General features: G+C 38.1%; 1 protein-coding gene across 1 annotated transcript in view; it reads right to left on the bottom strand.

Annotated features, from left to right (window-relative positions):
* Positions 1 to 23,329, bottom strand: part of drosha (ribonuclease 3 drosha) — a 295,969-nt gene that overhangs the window by 108,551 nt on the left and 164,089 nt on the right. Inside the window, exon 14 of the mRNA XM_067146934.2 lies at positions 5,129 to 5,349. Coding sequence (XP_067003035.1) covers positions 5,129 to 5,349 — 221 coding nt within the window. The remainder of the gene's footprint in view (positions 1 to 5,128; positions 5,350 to 23,329) is intronic.

The raw sequence follows: 23,329 nt of genomic DNA, 5'->3' as shown, positions 1-23,329 counted from the left end.
ACTATAAAAGGAGTGTTAGGTTATGAGCGACAAAATGTTCGCAAGCCTAAACACTATCTACATCTACATCTGTAGATCCATCCCGTCATCAACAGATGGCGGGGGTGCCGCCCAGAACTTCAACGTTTTTCGGGGGCGAGCAGGTCCCCTACGAGGAGAGCGCACAGGTTTGGGAGCAGGAGTACCTCCTGACGCAGACTCATACCCCCCAGATGGGGGGCACAACTTGTCCTTCACAGAGGAACTGCGAGAGCCCTCAGCACGGGCGCTCTTCTTCGCCGCCTTCTTTTCTTGTTTAGACGGGTTGGGAGATGGTTTCCCAGCCCTGGTCAACGATGCCGCCTCCGCCGGCTGGGGCATGGCCTTCGCCGACCTCTTAGTGGGGGAAGACTTAGCCTTCCCCCTTGCTGTGCCGGCTGGGAACTTCTGGTTGGTCGAAGATGGGGTGGTCCCCCACTTCAAGCTTTTACTCTTTGCGATGTTGCTCTGAGGAGTAACAGTCGCCTTGGGCGCAGCGATCGTCACGGGTAACGATGTCGAGAAAGAAGAACCTGGAAGACTCTCAGCTATCAAGCTATAGTCGAGTGTACGGGCAGGTGTATTCGTAGAATTAAACTTGCGGCGCGCTTTCTGGTAGGAAAGACCATCCAGGGTCTTGATCTCCTGGATCTTCTCACTCAGATGTTGGACAATTCCGATCCCGAGGAGAATGAAAACCGGAGCAGTTAGTGCACTTGTATGGAGCTGTGCACTCCTCTGCGCTGTGAGCTGCTCGTCCACATGTACCACATACAGCCTGATTCGAACAGTGAGATACCAAAGGTCCGAATCGCTGGCATTGATAGCATCGCATAGGAGGCGGGATGTACGGCCTCACATCGCAACGATAAGTTGTTACCTTGACTTTCTCTGGTAACACTGACAACATGAAAGAGACAATGAAGGCACCAGTGGCAATGTCTTCACCGTTGACCTTGTGCGTTAATGCGCCGGACGTGTGTCACGCCACGGTTCTTCATGTCTTCCATCAACTCGTCGTCAGTGTTCAAAATAAGGTCGCGGTGAAAGAGGACTCCACGAACCAGGTTCAAGGACTTATGCTCTTCCACTTTGACGGGGATTTCGCCAAAGTGGTCGCACTTAAGCAACTGATCAGCTTGCAGTGCTGTACGAGTCTTCATAAGGAAACTACCGTTGCGCATTTTCTTTAGGTCCTCCAGTTCGCCGTAGACGCCTTCGATGTGTCTACTAAAAAGGATCGACTTCACCAGCTTAAAATCGTGCCCATCGGTTCTGGTAGCGACCGGAAACCTAGGGAAGCTGGATCCCATTCCTTCACGCTGCGCATGTTTCCAGGGAGTTGAACCTCTCAGCGAAGCAAAAGTTGAAGACTTGGATGAGGGACCACCTTGAGAGAGCTGACTTCGTTTGGAAGCCATGCCCAAAAACTTTCTCCCCGAATGCCACCCCCTCCGATCAGGGGTCTCTGTAGCCGAACCAAGCAGCCAAGGCAATACCCACCTGATCATAGCAGGTACTGCCCGGGGTCCGATGTTGGACGATGCCGAATACAGGATGACTGAGGCAGTGAGCCCTAAGACTCCCTTCCTCGAGTCACCCACAATAGCATGTACCCCATAGCGTGTACAGAACACTAAATATAGAGGAAAAAATAAAAATAATTAATAATATTATGTCCTTCTGGCATTCAGCTGTGCGGGGACCTGCATTGTCATGCGGATACTACTGCCAAGGTACTGGCGCTCCCACCCGCAAGAGTCCTGGGCGGTTAATTGTGGGCTTTTGGGCGTAATCGCACACGTAAGGGGCCCATCTCTGGGCAGCACGCACATCAAAATTTTGAATGGTCTACATCTGACCCTCGGAAAAATAATAAAAAAATAAAGAGGGGGACCATGGCCACACGACCCTTTAAGTCGCCTTCTACAACAGGCAGGGATTACATGTGAATGTATTCAACCCCTCCCATCCACAGGAGGTCCAACACATTATACCAGACCGCAATCCATGTCCACGCCTAGCTCGCCCCTTTTAGTCGACTCATACGACAGGCAGGGGATACCGCGGGTTTATTCTACATGTGCGTCCCCCACCTGCAAGGGGTAGTGTGTTTGGTTCGCGAGAGGTATTTTATTTCCCTCAAGTCCGCCGGCAAGACGGTTAGGACCCCCCTATCCGCCACCTGGGATGCGCCACGTGGGAGTATCACCTCTCCTCCTGCTACGCCAGCGTAGTAGGTTTGTGGTAGACAATATTGATGAAGTCTAAATTTTCAGACTAGTGTTATCCTATGTGAAGTCTTATCTTAGTGACTGTCAAAACCAGGTATCATCTTTTGACAAAACACAGAAACACGTGTGGCTCAGGGCGGTGTTTTGTCACCAATTCTGTTGTCTTTATACAGGGTTATTCAGCTAAGATGTCCACCTCAAATACTGCCTGATCCATTACATATATTGACATTCATTTTTCAAACACTTAAAATTTAGTAAAGGGCTCATAAAATACTATCCATTTTATCTCCAACACGTATGTAATTACTGAGAAACCAATAGCAACCGAGTTTAAAAAAATAGGAATATAGTATACTAATTTCACCAAACAACACAACAAAGAATTGGGCAGCAAATTCAATGACGTGCTGCCAAATCGGACAAGCACTTTTTGGGATATAATGGTTTTTCATAGGTGAAAGCAATGGACTGAAGGTATTGCATCACCCACTGGAATGTTGAGTGCATGGTCCCCATCGTGAATTCCATGACACCTGATGGTAGAACTGTTGGGAATGGATTAAGAGCTCAACATTCATATTTTCAAAATAACTACAGTATATTAAATGGCAACAAAATAGAAGTACACTATGTAATGTACTGGCAGTAACAAAGTAAGAGTAGCTATGGTTTATTCTGTCACTTTCCTTTCATATTACATACCGTATTTACTCATGTATTAAACCCCCCCATAGTACAGGGGGGGTCTAATATATGATAACCTCAAATTCTGTGCTCAGAACACATGACTACTAGGCAATAAAGAGCTAAAAATTGTACATGTAAACATTAAACATTCTACACTATTCTTTAACAAACTTATTAATGTATTTGAGTTATACTGGCTATTTTCAACAGAAGGCAGTATTTCTAAATGTAAAAACACAATACATGGTGAACATACATGACTTTTAGGCCTACATATAAAGTAAATATAGTCTGTTTTGTTACCAGTACTCATATCATGTCATTAGTTACATCTCAATAATTCCTCTGATGAGGCTAACGTCAGGAAGGGCATACGGTCGTAAAAACTTGCTACGAAGATTTGTCTCATCTCATACTCGACCCCGTAGAGGAATGGGATAAGGGATCATATTATACAATATTGATACAAAAGAACTTAATGGCCAGTCATTTGTCTATCAGTTGAGTAGTAGGCCTACTACACAGTAACCCTGATTACTGCTTTCATTTGAATTATCGTCTTGCAACGCCAACTTCCCTGCTATCAGCGTGTCATCATTCTAAGTAACACTGCAGCACTGCAATCGAGAGCATACGAGGCTCCGTCTTTTTGAACCTTTTAAAAATACTTTAGTTCCTGACTACAGAGTCTAAACAGTGTGAAACTATTCCCAAATAGTTTCTGGAGATGGTCTCTCATATTCTCTGTTGGTGTATGTGTAACAGAAGCCACTCCTTCCGAATAAAGCCACGCTGTAGAAAGCGTGTCACCAGCATCTGATAACTAGCGTATGTTATGAGTTGTAATTCCGCATACTGACTGGAAACAATCTATGGATAACTGCGGCTGTTAAAACCCAGACCCTTATTTTAAAGTATATATCATGCTTGTTCTCTACATTTATCCCATCAGGATTTACGTAAACAGCTGTACATGAGATAAGAGAGACAGCATTGTTTAGGTTAGGTATGCTATTGCCCGGATAGTGCCGAATGTTCCACGACGGAAAGATGATTACTGTTGTTTAAAGAGGCCTAACATCTAACGTCATTGGCCCAAAGCGACGGAAATAAAAATAAATAACAGGAAAGTTTGCCGCATTTATGGATATCTACAGGTGTGGCGGTAATGTGTTTTATTATCATAATGTTTAATTTTATACTTTCGTTGTCTCCATTTCTTTTTATTAATGCATACCCTAGTATGTTTTGTTTGGCGTCTCTGAGAATCGTTTAAAGTACGTGGGGTCATAAAATTATTATTATTTGTTAGGTACATTGGAGAGTAAAACAATCGTTATAATTGGATAGCTTTCATAACGTTTTAAACTTACGGCTTTCCAAAAAATACCTATATTGGCACGAGTTGTCAGATATTAAATGATCACTTTCTTAATGATCTCGCCTGCTATATAAATAGCAACAACTGTGAATATTTCTTAACTTAAGTAAACTTGTTTCCTAATCCCAAAGTGGTGCAGCTCCTTTTAGACACACCCCTAGTGGAGGGGAGTTACATGTACCGTTTTTACCGCATATCAACTTTCCTACCATTCGTAAATCTCTGGTAGTACGGTACCGGAAATTGAACTCAGACTCCCAAGAACGGCAGCTAATTGTGCTAACCATTATGCTGGCGGACATTAACTACAAAACACATACATATAGCATAACTGATGCATGCTTGGAATGCGTGGGTCGGACACAAAGCTATTCCCCTATTTGTGCGACGTCATAAGAGTTGCAGTAGGTCTAAACTATGGAGGCGGACATTTCTTAACTACGAAACACAGAAGTACCGCATGACTTAGACGTGTTTTCATTGTGTAGGTCGTACAGACGAAACTATTTACAAATTTGTGCGATGTCATCAGAGCTGCAATAAGACTTGTATCCACTTCAAAGCAGAATTGTTGTTGTTCTCTGATGAATTATGTTGGGGGTCTTGTATGCAAGGATATTTTTTTTTTCTTCGTCTCGAAAAGCCAGGGGTGGGTGGGGGGGGTATCTAATACGCAAGGGGGTCTAATACATGAGTAAATACGGTAGTTTGGATCCTTCAGAAATAATTTCATCACAGTAAAGTTTTCAACTCAAGTATAATGTGCTACTTGCAGATATATGAAGAAATAGATAAATAACAATACCTTGGATAATAATGCCAAATGCTGATTCTGCACTATAGCAGCTCGGTACGTAGCCAAACCACCTTCCTCTAGGTCAGGAAACATAAAAAACAAATGGATGGAAGTGATGAACTCCACAACAGCATCCCCCAGAAATTCTAAGCGTTCATTGTGCGCTATGTTTGATTCTGTTTCAGTTTTTTTGCCAAATCGAGACATGATGTTGATGAGGGTGTTGATACCTGAACAATTAGTAAATCAAACATTTTCAACATTTAAAACACACGAAGGACAGAGGAACACCTATGCAATATGCTGACAAATGTCCTCAGGTTTTCCACAGGATAGGAAAATGAGAACACTGCTAAATAATCAAAGATTCACTCCACACTAAGTTTATAACTGAAATAACAACTTAAACAGTTCCTATGCATTTACAGTTAAGTTTATAAATAGAAATAAAGTTATGTGTTAAGTTCCTACCTGTTATTGTAAAAATGTTGACAAATAGAAAACACAAGGTCTAAAACAAAACAGACAAAACACAAGAACACAACCCCAGTACAGAGAGACAGTACACAAGTATATACACATAACAATAAACCAGTATTTCTACAGAATAACATAAAAGCTTCCAAACTAAGCATTCAAAAATTATTGAAAAATGTACACTTCATCCTGAACACTAAATACAAGCCAAGTTGTTCTGTACCCTTGGAAAATTTCTCAGGTGTAAGTTATGCAATAAGCCAAATACAAAGCACATGTATGTCAGTCAACATTATAACAGTCCTAAATCTGACAGCTGTGACGATGAAGTATTCAACAACAGTACAGAAGATGTTCAAAGTAATACAGAAATCATAAAACAAGGTTTGGAAATTTGAAATTAAATCTGAAAATTACACCTAGATTACTTTAGGTTTTACAAATATTTTAGGAATGTAAACTTCCATGAAAATTTTAGTTGAATATACAAAATTAGGTAAATAACAGTTGACCATAAATGAGGATGTGCCCAGAAGAAAAAAATGATCAACATTTCTTTATTAAGAGTTCATTAACCAAGTCTTTGAAATCATGCAAGTGCAATTGTGGCATTTTATTTGTGATGACACTGACATAAACAACAAAAATATTTTCATCTGTGGTGCTGTGTGGACTATGAGTTGAATATTTAGATTTCATGATCATAGTATAGAGTGGGTTTGGGTCTCACCAGTGTCCTGTTTGTAATTTTTACTATGCATTTGTCTCCTCTTTGGAATGTACTACTATATGTACTCCAAACAATTTAACAGCTGAAAGCATATTTAGAGTATAATTTGGTCCTGAAAGTTAAAGCATCCAATCAAATGGCCCACAGGAGGTGACTAATGCTTTCTACAATTTTGCTAGTAGTAGTGCCAGACCAAAAGCTCAAATTATATTCAAAATAACAGTGGCAAGACTGCTATAGCTCAATTGGTGAAACAACAAACATGAAATCCTAAAACTATGGGTTTGGGTCTCACAGGTATCCAGTTGGTCATTTTTACTCTGTACTTAACATCACTTTACCTTGCACTATATGCACACAACCTAACAGTTGAAAGCCTCTTTAGAAAAAAAAAAAAAAAACTAATCTAGTGTCAGTTATGAAGGAGGAAAAAAAAAAAAGCATTGGAAATACAGCAATGAATATGGTGGTTCAAACCAGTACAGGAAAAATCTCAATTGATGCTCATCTGTATGGAATGTCTCCCGACTCTGTTATTTGATTTATTCATCCAATAACAAGAAGCTAGTAGAATTAAATAAATTTATCTAGGTTATAACTGTAAAATGACTAGGCAAATTAAGTATAATTTCATACAGCACTATCAGAATTGAAGGGGATTACATAAACAACGAAACAGACTGCGGGGAGTGGCTGCGCAATAACACGGTACTGTTATGGAGCCAAGCTCTGCATTCGGGAGACACATGGGTTCGAATCACACCATCGTCTACCCTGAGAATAGTTTTCTGTGGCTTCCCATTTTCACTTCCAGGCAAATGCCGGGATAGTTCCAATTCATAGACCACAGCAGATTACTTTTACCTCTTTATCCAATTTCATTCACCATCATTCATTTCATCTTCATTTACTCCTCAACTGAGGTTGATGTTAGGAAGGGCATCTAGCCATAAAAAATGCCATATAAATTCCCATCTCCTCATCCTAGACCCCATATCGGGAAATGGGACTAAAGTGTAGACAAACACAGAGGGAAGGAAACAGAACTAGCTGTCAGCAAAAAGGATACAACTGGATATGTTAAAATTTCATACTCACATAAGTGGAGAAAAGGATTAACATGGAAGAGATTATAAGGTCCATATAACTAAGAGTGAAAAGGTCTGATTACACTGCAGAGGGGCTAGTTTTCAGCTTAAATACGGCATCATTATATGTAATTCTTATAACAAGTTAAATATTGTAAAAGCATATCACTATTGATGAAAAACTTTTTATGTCACATTTCTTAGTTAAAATAATAACTAATATATACAACTCTTGTCCTCCTATAAGTATTGATCCACACAAGCAGCTTCCCAGCCAGTGTAGATATAATGATATTAGAGTGAAGTCAGATTGTTGTTTGTACAATGGGTATAAAAAATAACCAGAATTATTTTACTACTGGCAAGTACCAGCTGCCTTTATTCACATTCACTTACAGACCATCAAAGTATTCTCCCTCGGACGCAATACAACAGTTCCAGCATTCAGACCACTATTCCAAACACTCCCCAAAGCCCTTCTCGGATAATCTGATGAGTATACTTTTTGCTAGTTGCTTTACGTCGCACCGACACAGATAGGTCTTATGGTGACGATGGGACAGGGAAAGACTAGGAGTAGGAAGGAAACGGCCGTGGCCTTAATTAAGGTACAGGGCCGATGACCTCGATGTTAGGCTCCTTTAAACAGCAAGCATCATCATCATCATCATCATCATCAATTAAGGTACAGCCCCAGCATTTGCCTGGTGTGAAAATGGGAAACCACGGAAAACCATCTTCAGGGCTGCTGACAGTGGGGTTCGAACCTACTATCTCCCGAATACTGGATACTGGCTGCACTTAAGCGACTTCAGCTATCGAGCTCGGTGATGAGTATACTTAAAACTGTATTGTTTGACTCCTGATCTCTATGAAAATGACAACCCCGGAGCTCCTATTTTTTGCTGTAGGAAATAGGTGAAAATCACACAGTGCTAGGTCCGGCAAATAAGGTGGGTGTGGTATCACTTCAATGTCCAACGCGGTGATTGTTTCTTGAATTTTGATGGCTCAATGAGCGGCGCATTGTCTTGTTGAAGGATCCATCCCATTTAAGCAACGGTTGATCGTTTAGCAAGAATTTTCTTCTTGAGTGGCCCCTTCAGTACTTCATAATAATACTCAGCAGTAACAGTTACTTCTTCACCACATAATCATATACAATGCCTTGCTGACCAAAAATGATGAGGTGCATGAACTTTTCCTCACCTGCTTCAACTTTGGCCTTGAGTCTTGGACTTGAAGGATATTTCCATTAGGCACTTTCCTGTTTTGACTCAGGGTCCAATGATGGAACCAAGTTTCATGGCATGTGATGACTGTGGCCAAGAAATTGGTTCTCAATAAAGCCTCCCCTTCCACGGTTGACATGCCATCACACAGTAAGATTTCTGTTCATTGTTCATCACACTAGGCACCCCACTTTGCTGCAATTTTGCGATAGCCGAGAACATTAAGGACAGGTCTTCAGTTGGTCCATAATAATAATAATAATAATAATAATAATAATAATAATAATAATAATAATAATAATTTTATGTGGCTATTTCTAGCCGAGTGCAGCCCTTGTAAGGCAAGACCCTCCGATGAGGGTGGGCGGCATCTGCCATGTGTAGGTAACTGCGTGTTATTGTGGTGGAGGGTAGTATTATGTGTGGTGTGCGAGTTGCAGGGATGTTAGGGACAGCACAAACACCCAGCCCCCGAGCCAATGGAATTAACCAATGAAGGTTAAAATCCCCCGCCCGGCCGGGAATCGAACCCGGGACTCTCTGAACCAAAGGCCAGTACGCTGACGATTCAGCCAATGAGTCGGACAGTTGGTCCATTGAAGGGCACAACTGGCAGACTGTTAATGAAGGCTAATTTTAGAGAGTAAAAATACTGTGTATCTCTTACCTGGTCCAAAACACCCTGCTATGAAATATTACAAAGCCAAAAGAAAACAACATCTCGGACATCAAGGTAAAATATATAGCAAGTCCTTGAATCCACAACGTGCGACCAAGAGAGAACACCAAGAAAGAAAATTTAAATATGACTATCAGCTCACTCAGTTTCAGTTCTACAAACAGCGAAGGAAAGCCGTGCGCAGGGTACTGAATCCTAAATCTGAATCTTGCAACATCAATATTTCCAAAATATTTGCTACCTACTCCGATTTATTTTCTATTGAAAATTCCAATACAAGGCATGTTTACTGCTCCAAAATCACTGACATAGACCTTGTAGAGTTAGATGAAACATACAGTCCCAGAATCACACACGAAGAAATCTCCGTAGCAACGCGTTGAATTGCAGTACACACTGCTCCTGGGCCTGACATTGTCTTAGTACATGTCATCAGCAACGACACAATATGCAAAATCATAGCAATCATTGCGACTCAAATGTTTTCAACAGGCAAAATACCTCAGTGTGTAAAGAGTGCTAAAACCGTGTTGATACATAAGAAAGGCGATGTTGAATGTCTGTGAACTGGAGACAGGTAACAATCTGTTCGGTAATTAGACGTGATTTTCTGTTTTTGCTATTTCCTATTATGTCGCACTGACACACAGAGGTCTTATGGCGACAATGGGATAGGAAAGGCTTACGAGTGGGAGGGAAGCGGCCGTGGCCTTAATTAAAGTACAGCCCCAGCAGTTGCCTGGTATGAAAATGGGAAACCACGGAAAACCATCTTCAGGGCTGCCGACAGTGGGGATCGAACCCACTATCTCCCGGATTCAAGCTCACAACTGCGCGACCCTAACCGCATGGCCAACTCGCCCGGTACTAGACGTGTTATTGAAAGGGTAATAGATCAGCATTTGCGCTCCTTTGTAACTTTCAGTGAACACCAAATAGGCTTTAACGACCAGCCAGGACGCCTTATAATTACTTCCATTCTCAGAGGACTCCTCAAGACAGCGAAGACAGAAAAGCAAGATGTTACCTGAGGGATGTTCCACCACTCAACACAATGTAAAATGTTTGAAATTTATTACGTGAAGACCGGTTTCGACTCCCTTGGAGTCATCATCAGTTCTTGTAGATAATTAAACCAATGGAAATCTGATAACAATCATCATGGGGATTGCCTACATACATCTCCATAGGTTGACAAAAAATCATGACAAAATTATACACAAAATAGCCATTGCCTAAAATACTTATCAATAGGTTGTCCTAAAACATATAACAAATTATGTACACAATTACATGAAACACTAGGCATTTTAAGAAAGTTCTTGGTTCTGGTTTAAAAGCACTGCTGTGTGTTTGTGGACATGGAACTGACCGGTTGGTCTAGTTTCAATTTACTCAAAATTATATGAACTAGTTGAAATACTATATACATTGACATGAAACGCACACAATGACAAATTCCACACACAATCACATGAAACGCTTGGCACTTTAAGAAAGTTCTTGAATCTGGGTTAAAAATACTGCCATGTGCTTGTAGAACACGGAACAGACTTCTTGGTCTTGTTTCAATCTATTTGAAAATATATTAACTAGTTGAAAATATACTCACTGACATGAAACGCTTGGTATTTTAAGAAAGTTCTTGGATCTGGGTTAAAATTATTACCATGTGCTTGTAGAACACGGAACAGTCTTGTCAGTCTTGTTTCAATTAATTTGAAGTATTTGAAATAAAACACGTTTGACAGTGAAACATATGACAAATATAGAAATTGCTTTGTTCTAGTTTATGTAATATTGCGGTGCTTTTGTACAGTATGGAACAAACTTGGTGGTCTTGTGGAGAGCTGATGTTATGAATTTAGTAGATTTAAATTGGCTGAGGGGTTGGGGGAACATTCTTCGTTTTGGAACATCTGCTTTTAAAGTAGAAACTGTCGTCTACTATTGTTGTTGAAATGACGATGGTATGGCCTTGGTATATGGCACTGTGTCAATGAAGGTGGATGTCTGAGGAAAAGGAAAAGAAATGAGAAACTTACGTCTGTTTTCGGGTTAGACTGTTAAATGATTTAAATAGTACTTACTCATGCTGTTCCCGCTCACGTTGACCTGCCGTTAGAAGAGTGGGATGTGCTCTGTTCGACTGTGTTATTGTGTGTGGTGCTTATTGTTGGCTAGGGGAGGGAGGTGGGGAGAGGTGGGGGGGAAGAGTGGTGCCTTGCTTTGGGTTCGTTGAGTAGTGGAGGGGGTGTGTGAGAGTGGGGAAGTGATTCGTTGTCGAGCTGTTCTCCCTAGATATGTCTTGAGGCTGAGGAGATGAATGGCCTCATAAAGAATGTTTGCTCTTTTGGTGGATTCATTCAGATTATGATTAAAATTGAGTTGTTGGTCTAACGATATGTAAAACATTTCCTTGATATTGAGTAGAGGTCCCTTTTCCATGGTTTCAATAATTTGTAGGTCCCTTGTCTATGTCGGAAAATTTATGATTCAACTCGTGCATGTGTAGACCCATGGCTGAATGTCTGTTATGTTTGACTTCATCAATATGTTCGATGTACTTGGTGTTAAAGCTCTTTCCGGTCTGTCCAATGTAGCTTGCTAAACAAGACCAGCACTGTAATCTGTAAATGCCTGATTTGCCAAATTTGTCCGATTGATTCACGGTCCCTGGATTGTGGACATGTGAACGATTGTTGTTGGTTATTCTGAATGCTATTTTTACCGTGTGTATTTTGAATAGGTTTGTTATTTGGTAAACAGAATCATTATTGAAGGTAAAAACTGAAAAAATGTCCTTTTGCTTCTTTTCTTTAATAAGAGTAGATTTAGGTTTGTTTTGAATTTTAGATATAATTTGGTCAATGAACCTTCTGTTGTATCCATTAGAATAAGCTATTGCCCTGATGGTGTCTAGGTTTTTTTTTTTTGGTTGGAACGAGATAATGAAGTATTAAAAGCCGTGTGGACAAAACTATAAAAGGCTGCTTTTTTTTTTGTGGGAGCTAGAGTGGATTGAGTCTTGTTTTACAGTACTGATAGTTCGTGTAGGTTTCCTGTAAATGTCATAGGAGAGGGAGTGTTGATCTCTTGTGACTGTTAAGTCCAGAAAATTTAGAGAATGGTTGGATTCTGTTTCTAATGTGAACTGTATATGGGCACTCAGTTTGTTCAACTCTTCAAGAATATTTAGGCTGTTGGTGTGTCTTCCATCTAAAATTGTGAAGGTGTCATTGACAAACCTAGTCCGGAAAAAAATGTGTTTTATTTTGCTGATGTGTGTGTGTTCCAGATGGTCTAGGTAAATATCTGCCATAATGCCCGATGCGGGGCATCCCATTGGGAGGCCGTTTTGTTGATGTATAATTCTATTAAAAATAAAATTATTCTTATTAAATGTAAAGTTAACCAGACTAATGAATTCTTCTATTTCAAGTTTACTCAGTTTACTATGTTGTTGCAAATTACTTTGCATAATGGAAATGGTCTATTCTAAAGAAATACTCGGGTACATATTCTTGATGTTGAAAGATGCTAGTGAATGATAAGATTGAATTTAGAGGTTTTTGATGTTGTTGCAAAATTCTAATGTGTTTTTAATGGAAGTTTTTGCTTGAAGGACATAGTGTTTTTTGAGGAATCTTTGGATACATTGAGTTAGTTTGTAGGTAAGGCTGGGTCTGAAATTAACTATTGGTCTTATTGGGGTGTTTTCTTTATCGATTTTCAGGAGTGCCCTTGCTGTTGGAAGCTTGGAGTTCATGTTTATTAATTTACTGGAATCTTGTTCACTGAGAATAAATGAACTGTTCTTAATTAAAAGTTTCATTTTTTCTTTATTCTTTGGGTGTGGTCTTTTTTGATTGTTTTGTTATTTCCTTCTTGAAAAAAGTTGGTGTTTTTATTGATATAGTCTTCTTTGTCTAATATGACGGTGGTATTTCTTTTGCCCGCTTGTGTAACTATGAGATTGTTAGATTTTATTCTCTCTTTTAATTGATTGATTTGTTGGCATTGGTTGGAGCTATTGTTAGGTTTGTTACTTTTGGTTGTTAATTAGTTTCTTTAATCTTTTTCTAGTTTCATATCTAATTTCTTCTTGATGATGTGTGCGGAGTTTACTAATCACGAGTTCCGTTTCTGTAACTAGGGTGTTTAATTCTTTGTATCTGGATTGTGGACTCCAATTGAATTTTGGACCTCTGCTTCATATTTCAATTTCATTAAAATTTGTTTTAGAGATATTTACAATTGGGGGGTGAAGTTTGTTCCGTGTTCTACAAACACATGGCAGTATTTTTAACCCAGATACAAGAACTTTCTTAAAGTGCCAAGCGTTTCATGTGATTGTGTGTGTAATTTGTCATTAGGTTTTGTCTCAACTTGTTCACATATCTTCAAGCCGATTGTAGCAAGAATGACAAGTTTATTCCGTGTGCTACAAACATACGACAGTATTTTTAACGCAGATCCAAGAACTTCCTTAAAGTGCCAAGTGTTTCATATGATTGTGTGCGTTTCATGTTAATGTATATATTTCAACTAGTTCATATATTTTCTAGTAGATTGAAATAACACCAACAAGTCTGTTCTGTGTTCCGCATACACGCGGCAGTATTTTTAAACCAAAACCAAGAACTTTCTTAAAATGCTAAGTGTTCTGGTCAGTGTGAATATAATTTGTCATTAGGTTTTATTTCAACTGGTTCACATGTTTTCAAGTTGATTGTAACAAGACTGACAAGTCTGTTCGGTGTTCTACAAACACACGACAGTATACTTTTAACCCAGATCCAAGATCTTTCTTAAAGTGCCAAGTGTTTCATGTAATTGTGTACATAATTTGTTATATGTTTTAGGACAACCTATTGATAAGTATTTTAGGCAATTGCCAATGTGTGTATAATTCTGTCATGATTTTTTGTCAACCTATGGAGATGTATGTAGGCAATCCCCATGATGATTGTTATCAGATTCCCATTGACTTAATTATCTACAAGAACGATGATGACCCCAAGGAAGTCAAAACAGGTCTTCACTTATTAAATTTCAAACATTTTACATTGTGCTGAATGGTGGAACATCCCTCATACTCTATTATATTAGTTATATATTAACACGGAAATGAAAATTATAACCTATGATATCAAAAGCCTTCGACAACATTGGACATCAGCTCCTAAATCGAACACTAGCTGCTGAGCCACTTCCATCTGAATTGAAGGAACTAATCATCAATCTACAGACTGACAATACAACACAAATTTAAACTACTCAGGGTAAATCAAAGCCAATTCACTTGTTAAGAGGACTTATGCAGGGATCGCCATTATCGCCAGCACTGTGTTACCTGGCGACAGATTTCATCAAAGCAGTTTCTGCAGAATTGCCCCCTCTTAGTATTATAGGTTTCGTCATTGTTGGCAAAAATAAGGAAGCAGCTCTTGAAATGACACGCATTGCTATCATGTTGTTCCAGGAAATCAGTCTACAGATAAATGCCAACAAATATGTGGGCATATGTACGAAAGGGGAAGCTCGTGGACGGAGTGCTATTAAAGAAAGAGAAGAAATTTGATATCTTGGTGTCACTTTTAATGAAACGCTCACCTTTGAGGCAAACTCTTCTTTAAAAATCTTACACAAGAAGTTAGATGCACTTACAGCCTCACCTTTGTTAAAGGCAGATCAAAAGTTCATTGTTTTGAACGAAGCAGTCAGTCCTACACTCGTGTATGCTTTTCAGACTGATGAAATTAGACAAGTACCACTTAGCTTCCTGAAAACCTCTGACAAAATGGTAAAGAGCTCCCTAAAGGAAATTTTGCAGTTAACCACGTATACACCCGATAGTGTATTCTGATGGATAAAACATTCTGTATCCTGATATGCTTTACTTTGTCCATTGTGGCAACCCGTAATTGCGGGAACTCGTTGATTCGTTCAATAAGTATATATATTTGAACAAAATGTTTTAAAATTAATTCCTTGAACCCATACTTTGTTCATGGTTTTTAGATAACGTTTGCATAGATGTTCACAATAAAGATTAAATATATTGGGAAGAAAAATTAATCAAATACCAAAACCTTCTATGTCCATTTTAATTGCACTATATGAAATCTGTAAGCTGTACTGGTATAATTTACAGAAGTCGGAATATTACAATACATTGGATGAATATAAATTAAGCACTAGGTAACAGTAGCAAACAAAAAGAACATAGATATTATTATTTCAATCTAGAAGGCTTTATTTTCACATATAACTTCAGTGAATTTGAGGCCACCTATTTTATCTTTAATAAGACCAATAATATGTTTTTATTTACCACAGGCGACTATTAGCTATTATTATGTCTGAAATGTACTGTATACGCATTGACGTATTTCACACGTCTGATTTATTAATTTATTTTTTATTTATGAAGTAAAAATCATGCCATGCTATTGTGCTTATGTTATGAGATGTACTTAGCAATAATTAGAGCTTTCCTACACATTACAATAGCAACAATAATAACACAGTGGTGTAGTAATATTAAAGGGGTCAAAACAGGAAATGTCAAATTTCTCTGTTAATATTAGCCATATGGGAAACCCATACATAACAGAAGTTGTTTAGTATAGAATTTCCAACATTTTACATTTCATGTAAGGAAAAATAACAGAGATATTCATGATTAGTATATGTTTCACTAACTTCCAAATACCTCCGTAAAGGTTTTATCTAAAAACCTGTACATAACTTACTCCGTAGGAACGGCGACTTCCAATCATTTGCCTCTCATTCTCATTAGTTTTCACCATATAAGCTATCATAATGGACATACAAATACAGTAGAATATTTAAAGTACTACTTGAAAACAAAATGAGTCCTAAACACGAGTACCCCGGTGCCCCGACTATTACTTATTTTCACCACTACAGAGTAGTAGGTTACTGTTATTTGTTACAATAGTGTCACAACTGTCCAACACCTTCACTGAATGGTCAGCATCCTGGCCTTTGGTTTAGAGGGCCCTGGGTTTAATTCCTACCTGGGCTGAGGATTTAACTGCATTTGGTTAATTCCACTGGCTTGGGGACTAAGTGTCTGTCTTCATCTTAATATACTTCTCTTCATCTACATACTACACACCACAGCACTCTGTTGCGTAATAGTTAAACGCTTATTTGCTGCCGTCCTTAAGGCGCCCAGGTTTGCTTCCTAGTACTGCTAGAGATTTAAGATTGACAGGAGTGCTGGTATGTGGTTAAAATGATACATATAGCTCCCCTCCATTGGATGTGTGGCTCGAGGAATACGAGGACATGGGTTTACTTACTTCTCACACTACCAAACAGCATAAAAGCATGCAATAGTGAATATATCCACCCATGCTGTAAAACTGGACTAAACCCATACCATGTGCAGACCCCAATAAACTGGAAAAAACGCTAGTTGAATAAGAAGAACAAGTAGTAGTGCCACACGTAATATCCACATTGAGCTAGGTTACAGATCTTCATATGGTTATGAGGGTATTTAGGGGTTGTAGTAAGGATGACATAAACGAGAGGGCATATAAGTCACTGGTAAGACCCCAATTAGAGAATGGTTCTAGTGTATGGGATGCTCACCAGGAATATTTGATACAAGAACTGGAAAATATTCAAAGGAAAGCAGCACGATTTGTTCTGGGTGATTTCCGACAAAAGAGTTGTCTGAATTAAGGAAATTAATTGGAATCCGCCTAGTCAATACCAAACATACTATAATAAAATAAACACTATGTTTATTTCATAATACTTCGTACATGTTTCGAGAACTAATCATTCTGTTCTTCAGCAAAACTAACATATTTCAAAATTTAATGACTTGATTAAAATGCAAATTTAATAAGATGTTCACTTGTTACCAAAACATTACATGAGCTTCTACTGTTGGTGCCAATGGCAGTGTCCAGGTCAAGGAGAGCAATCCGGCTTGGCGCCAGGCAGGGGCAGTCAGCTATAAAAATTTCTTGTCACATCAGAAATGGTAGCTCTTAGAAGGAAAAGGCTAGGGCTACCTCACAACTCTGAATGTAAGAGAAAAAAAGCAAGTTCAGAATATCAGAATTCCCACTTGGAATATTGGAATCCTAACAGGGAAGAGCTATGAGCTCTCCGTAACTCTAGCAAAACGGAAAATCAACATTGCATGCATTCATGAGGCTGAGTGGGCAGATTCAAGATTAAAAGACATACGAAATGGGTTTAAGTTTATATATATGGGAAACACTAATAGGAAGAATGGTATCGGGATTGTTCTAGAGCAAAATTTAAAAGAAAAACTTGTAGAAGTGAAGAGAGCGAGTGACAGAATTTTAGCCATCAAACTCATGCTACGTAATGAGGCTTTGAACATCATTACTGTATATGCTCAACAAGCTGGTAGTAATCTGGAAACAAAAGAGAGAGTTCCAGATGATGTTTGAAGGTGTCCTCCAGAATATTCTACCCAATGAAGACCTGTCGGTAGCTGGCGATCTGAATGGTCAGGTTGGTCAAGAAAGGTTTGGCTTCAAAAAGGTATATGGTGGGTTTGGATATGCTACAAAAAATGAAGTAGGAGACCAGATTCTTTAAACAGCCCAACCATATGAGGTTGTGAGCTCTGGTATGTTTGATTTTAGGTTTACTCCCTTAGATTAGTGCTCCATAGTGGTTCTTCTGCCTTCCTTACCGTTGAGATGGTATCAACGATCCTCATTTGTCTCAGAAGCCGTTATCTTTGTTTTCACCTTACAGGATGCTATCTGTCAGGCCAACTGAATCCTCTTTATTTTTAATTTTTAAATGAGGTTGTTACTCCTCCCACACTTCCTTCCTATCCTTTTGCAAGAAGAGGCCCCAACGACCGACACTTATTAATTTAACAGTTATATTAAATCAAGAACCATGTTATTGGACATAAAACACGTAATTAAATAACGTAATTAAATAACAATGAATTTCTGTGTCTAACTAGCAGCCATGTTGTTGGCCGTAAAGCAAGTTTGAACTGTCGAAGAGATGATGCAGTGAAACCCTACAAGAAAACCAGTGGCATGCTGTTGGCCATTCAACAGAATGTGACAAATACATTATAGTCAACTGATAAATTTTACTTGTGTCCAAATAATTTACCTAACTGAAATATTCTTATCAATGCGCTATTGTCCAGAAAAGAGTATAAAATGAACTACGCAATCTTCTAACACCACTGCTGTGTTGACTTGATTTTTCTCAGAGAAGCAAGGGAATAATAAAATATTTAACATATTTAACAAGCAACAATCACATAAAAAGATATATGAATTCTCTAAACGTTTCAACAATCACACAATTTTTTTAAAAATACACACTTCTACTCCTCTCAGATAAAGGATGCACTCCATAAGCAAAAATTGTAAAAATATGCGATTAACATAATATATATTTCCAGGAGCATCTTTTCCCACCATTTGGTCAAATCCAAAGCCTCCTTCTTCCCTTGCAGTTTTTTATTATTATTACTTTGTTTTGCTTTTCAAATTGAGCCTCTATGGACTGTGTGTTAACAACCAATCTCATTTTCAGTGTCTGTGTCTTGTTCGTCTACTAACTTTGACATCCTGTCAGTATCTCTTGAGCCCATCGATCAGCACTTTTTTTCCGCTTCTCTGGTAAAGGACCTCTCCATCTTCTGGGTTCTGTTTCCACCATAAAACCCCGATAGCTTTTCACCATCCTTCTTAAACTAAACCTGTCATTGATTTTATCCTACATAATGCCCACCTCTCTCATTATTATTATTATTATTATTATTATTATTGTAAATTTAGTTTATTATTATTGCAAATTAGTTTTTTTTTTAAAGCTGGTATGGAAATTTAGTTCTGCTTAGCCTAAATATATGTCATTGCAGTTTGTTACTCAACATTTGAGATCATTCAAATTACACTACAATTTGATTTGTTATTATTATTATTGTAATTTAAATTGTTTTTGAAAACTATTAAGTTGTCTAATGAGTTATTAATGGGGTGGATAGTTTTCTTTTAACTTTCCATTATGTATTTTTCGTTTACGTGAACGCCTTTTGTGGAACTATATTCATAATTTTATTGTTATTTATATTTTGTATATGGGATCAAATATATGTTAATAATTTGACTGAGCAAAGTAGGAACTGAATTAAACTGTAATTTTTAAGACATTATTTTTATTGATAAATGGTAACCTACTAAAAACCTCTGGAATGGTGAAGACAATGCATTAATTCAGAGATAAGAATAACCTTACCCACATTCTAGACCTGTAAGTCAGAGTAACCTCCTGTTTCAAGAACGGAACATGTCATTCTATTTTTCTTTTTTTCCTTTTTCAGGTATCATTCCATTACCATAGGTTTTCTTTTTGATAATTTATATATTCAAAATTACTTTCAGCAGAATGAAAACCCTAACAGTTATACTCTTAAACTAAACTGAAGAGAGGTGGCTTCAGATATCACAAACAATTCCAAAGATTCAGGATTTCACAAACTTTTATTTTAGGGCCTGTTAAATCGATAGTTTACAGTACATGTAATCCATTATATAGGAAATACTTTCGGATTGCTTTCAACAGACCCTATTAAACTACAAGAAATTTTATGAGCACCATTATAATCAGCAAAACTTGATTTTAAGTACAGTGGACTTCGGTTAATTCGACACTGGGTAATTTGAAAATCGGATAATTCAAATTAAAGTTTATTTCCCTTGAAATTCCTATTCTAACCAATGGAAAAAATTGTATTTAATTTGAATTTTCAAAGCTTAAAGCTTAACTTTGGATAATTCAAAGTCAGGATTTTACAACAAGTTACTTTTGTAATGGTTACAGTAACAGAAGCCTTCAAATAATTCCCAAGAATTCTCTATTTTTATTGTAACTTCCTAGTTATGGTCAGGTAGTTGCTATTGTTAATAGACTTAACTTTTATCTCCGCGACTGTCAATGAGTGTAGGATCGGCATGACCTTGACGATCGCTTGTCTACAGACTTCCGCACTTGGCCATCAGAAATCAGAAATCTTCCCTTCCCCCCATCCCGAAGTTGTCAACCTTGGAATTTAAGCAAACAACTGCAAACTGTTTCCGTAAAGTAGGTTTCCAAAATAAAGAAGCCAATGCAAAACTGTTCAAGAAGAACTAAAAATACATGTGGAACCTGAGCGATGGCAAGAAGTAGTGACTGATGTCAGTTATGACGTGTATTTAGTTGTTGAAACTAAAGTTGCAGAATGTGGAGATCTGACAGGAAACTAGATTCTGCAAGAAGTACTCCAAAATTCCAATAATGAAGGGGAGAGCAGTCATGACGTCATAGAAGATCCTGTACCAACCATATCTGAAGCTTTCAAAATGGTAGAAAGTTCAAGAAGATTTGTTGAAGCCCAGTCAAATGTTTATGATGAGGCATTTCAAGCTTTAAATGAAATTAAAGATTTTGTCTATCATATAAAACTAAACAAACTTCAACAAACAAAAGTCACTAACTTTTTTATGTGAGGAATGAAATTAGTGCATTGTAACATGTGCTAAATTGTGTGTAAATATTGTAAATGCTGTTGTTTTACTACTGCTTATACAGCATATTTTTGTATGAAAACTTTCACCTACAGTACAGGACAACATGGCAGCTGTTTAAGGTATGGTAGAATGCATTATACTATAATAATTATTCATTCAATTAATTATTAAATTTAATGTATTTATGTAGTACTGTACTATATTTTTGTTAAAGTAGTCATTCTTGGTTAATTAGAGTTTTGGATCATTCAAAATTTTTCTTATCCCCCTTGGAGTTTGAAATGAAAAGAGTCAACTACATACATATATATCCTACGTCGTTCCATCTATACCAGGGCCTCTCAGGGTGCATGCGCGTGGTGCATGCACTGTGCACGGTGCAAAAGACGACTTCGCTTGGCTGACCAGAGTGCAGTCCCCCCCACTCCTCTCTCCCTACACCTGTCTCCATGTTCCTCACCTTCACTGCTGTTTCTCTCCCACTGCGAAATGTTTACGTGTGGTGAGCGAAGACGCTCAGTTGTATGGGACAAGGTTACCAGTGTTATTAAAAAAATTAAAAAAGTGAATTAGAAATACACATACATGTTTGAGAGGAATGTAAACATAATTTTTAAAAAAATGCAGAACCCGTAACCAAAATGAAAATGCTACAGTACTGGAACAAACCTCATTTGTGGATATAGATTGCTCTTCTTCAAGATGTTTCAACTTCCTTAATTCTTTCTCTCTGACGTCTACTATGATTTCACAATAATTTTCTGAATGTAGTCTGTTGTAGTGTCTTTCAAAAGAAGATTTTCTTACGCACGTAATTATCATCCCACAGATTAGGCATTTGGCGTTATCGTCACGACAGACAAAAGAATACGAAAGTTCCCAGTTCGATTGAAATGGACTTTCGGAAGTCTTTGCTTTCTTCGAAACAGGTTGCTCCATTATTATGTTGTTGTCGTGCGCTTGTCTATTTCACTGATAAATACGTCGTCTACCACCAAACGCTTCGTCGCTCTCAGCACACTACACCATCCAAGTCAAGCCGAGTTGAGGCGAAGCGTACCGATGCACAGTGCACAGAGCCTATGCACCTCGCTCTGCACGCGTGAGAGTTTGGGCGTTTGAGAGGCCCTGATCTATACGATGGGTTGGCGAATGAAGCCCCTCCACCAACTTCTGTCTTTGTACTTTTCTCCTTCTTCAGTGAACTATATAATCAAATGTACTAAATAGCGTTGACTATATGTTGTAACGTGCTTAATGATTGATGAAGTTAATTTTTATCTATTTATGGACATTTTTAAGTAGTAAGAGAACTCAGAATATATATATCTGATAATTTCTCATTTAATCAAACAGCTTTACATCTAACCAATTGGGGCAACAATGAAGTTTCCTGCAAATAAAGGATATGATTACCATAAGTTTCCTTATTTTACCTTCATGAAGGATAGAGTTCAGAGAAAGATACAATAGAAAGACAAAATTTATAATGTGAAGTCAATTTTAGCCCCCATCTTAATTCTTCGAAAGAGAGGGAGCAAAAATTAATGGCAAGATGCTATACAAACTTTGTGTTTGCAACTGTCACCAATTTATGCGAAGGTCTACTGATCTGGGAATTCATATAAACTAACAAGAAATCAAAAGTGCAATACTGGAAGACTAAAAAGTATTTGATGACCAATCCTGATAAGATTATACTCGTCACCTCTTGTAAATTACCAGCACAATACATGCAGAACACAAAACTCAAAAGCCTTCTTTTGAAATTATTCAAGATTTTATGACTGGGAATCTCGTGTGGTAATAAGATTTTAAGTGATGTTATATTAGGAGGAGACAAAGATCTAATCTGACATTCAGAATTATTACTCGGAGAAAAAAAAAAAAAAAAAACATAAGCAATTACAAACTTCGGATTACAAAACTATAAACTGCTGTAGTTAAAATCTGTTGTATATTGGATCTATTATGATCACGAGTTAGGGAACACAGCGACCACTCCCACAGGAAAAATCATACCATTCATCCTATACAGCAGACGAGTTATATATCTTTATATATAGGTAAGAAATAAGATTATTAAAAAATAGGAATAAAAATGTCTGTTCTTGTAATGGTAATCATCACACACTAACTCTCAACAACTCTGCATAATTTCTTACATAAAAACTAAATGGTCTTTGCATCTGGTAGTCCATCTATGAGACATCTCTCAAAATTCCTCTACTGAGACAGTTTCCTTCAGTAAGACAATTACAGTGGTAATACCACATAAATGAACAAGGAAGGAAGAAGGATCATATCAAAGAAGATATCAAATCGAGACTGATGAGGAAATTATTAAATCTTTAGTTATTCTAATAAAACATGGCCGGCCTCACAGGGCTCAAACCACCGACATTTCAATTCCAGTCTGACATGGTCCCCCTGT

Source organism: Anabrus simplex, chromosome 5 (genome assembly GCF_040414725.1).
Source record: "Anabrus simplex isolate iqAnaSimp1 chromosome 5, ASM4041472v1, whole genome shotgun sequence".
NCBI classification, from domain to species: domain Eukaryota; kingdom Metazoa; phylum Arthropoda; class Insecta; order Orthoptera; family Tettigoniidae; genus Anabrus; species Anabrus simplex.
The sequence above is the reverse complement of the archived record's forward strand: the minus strand, read 5'-3'. Positions and strand labels throughout refer to the sequence as shown.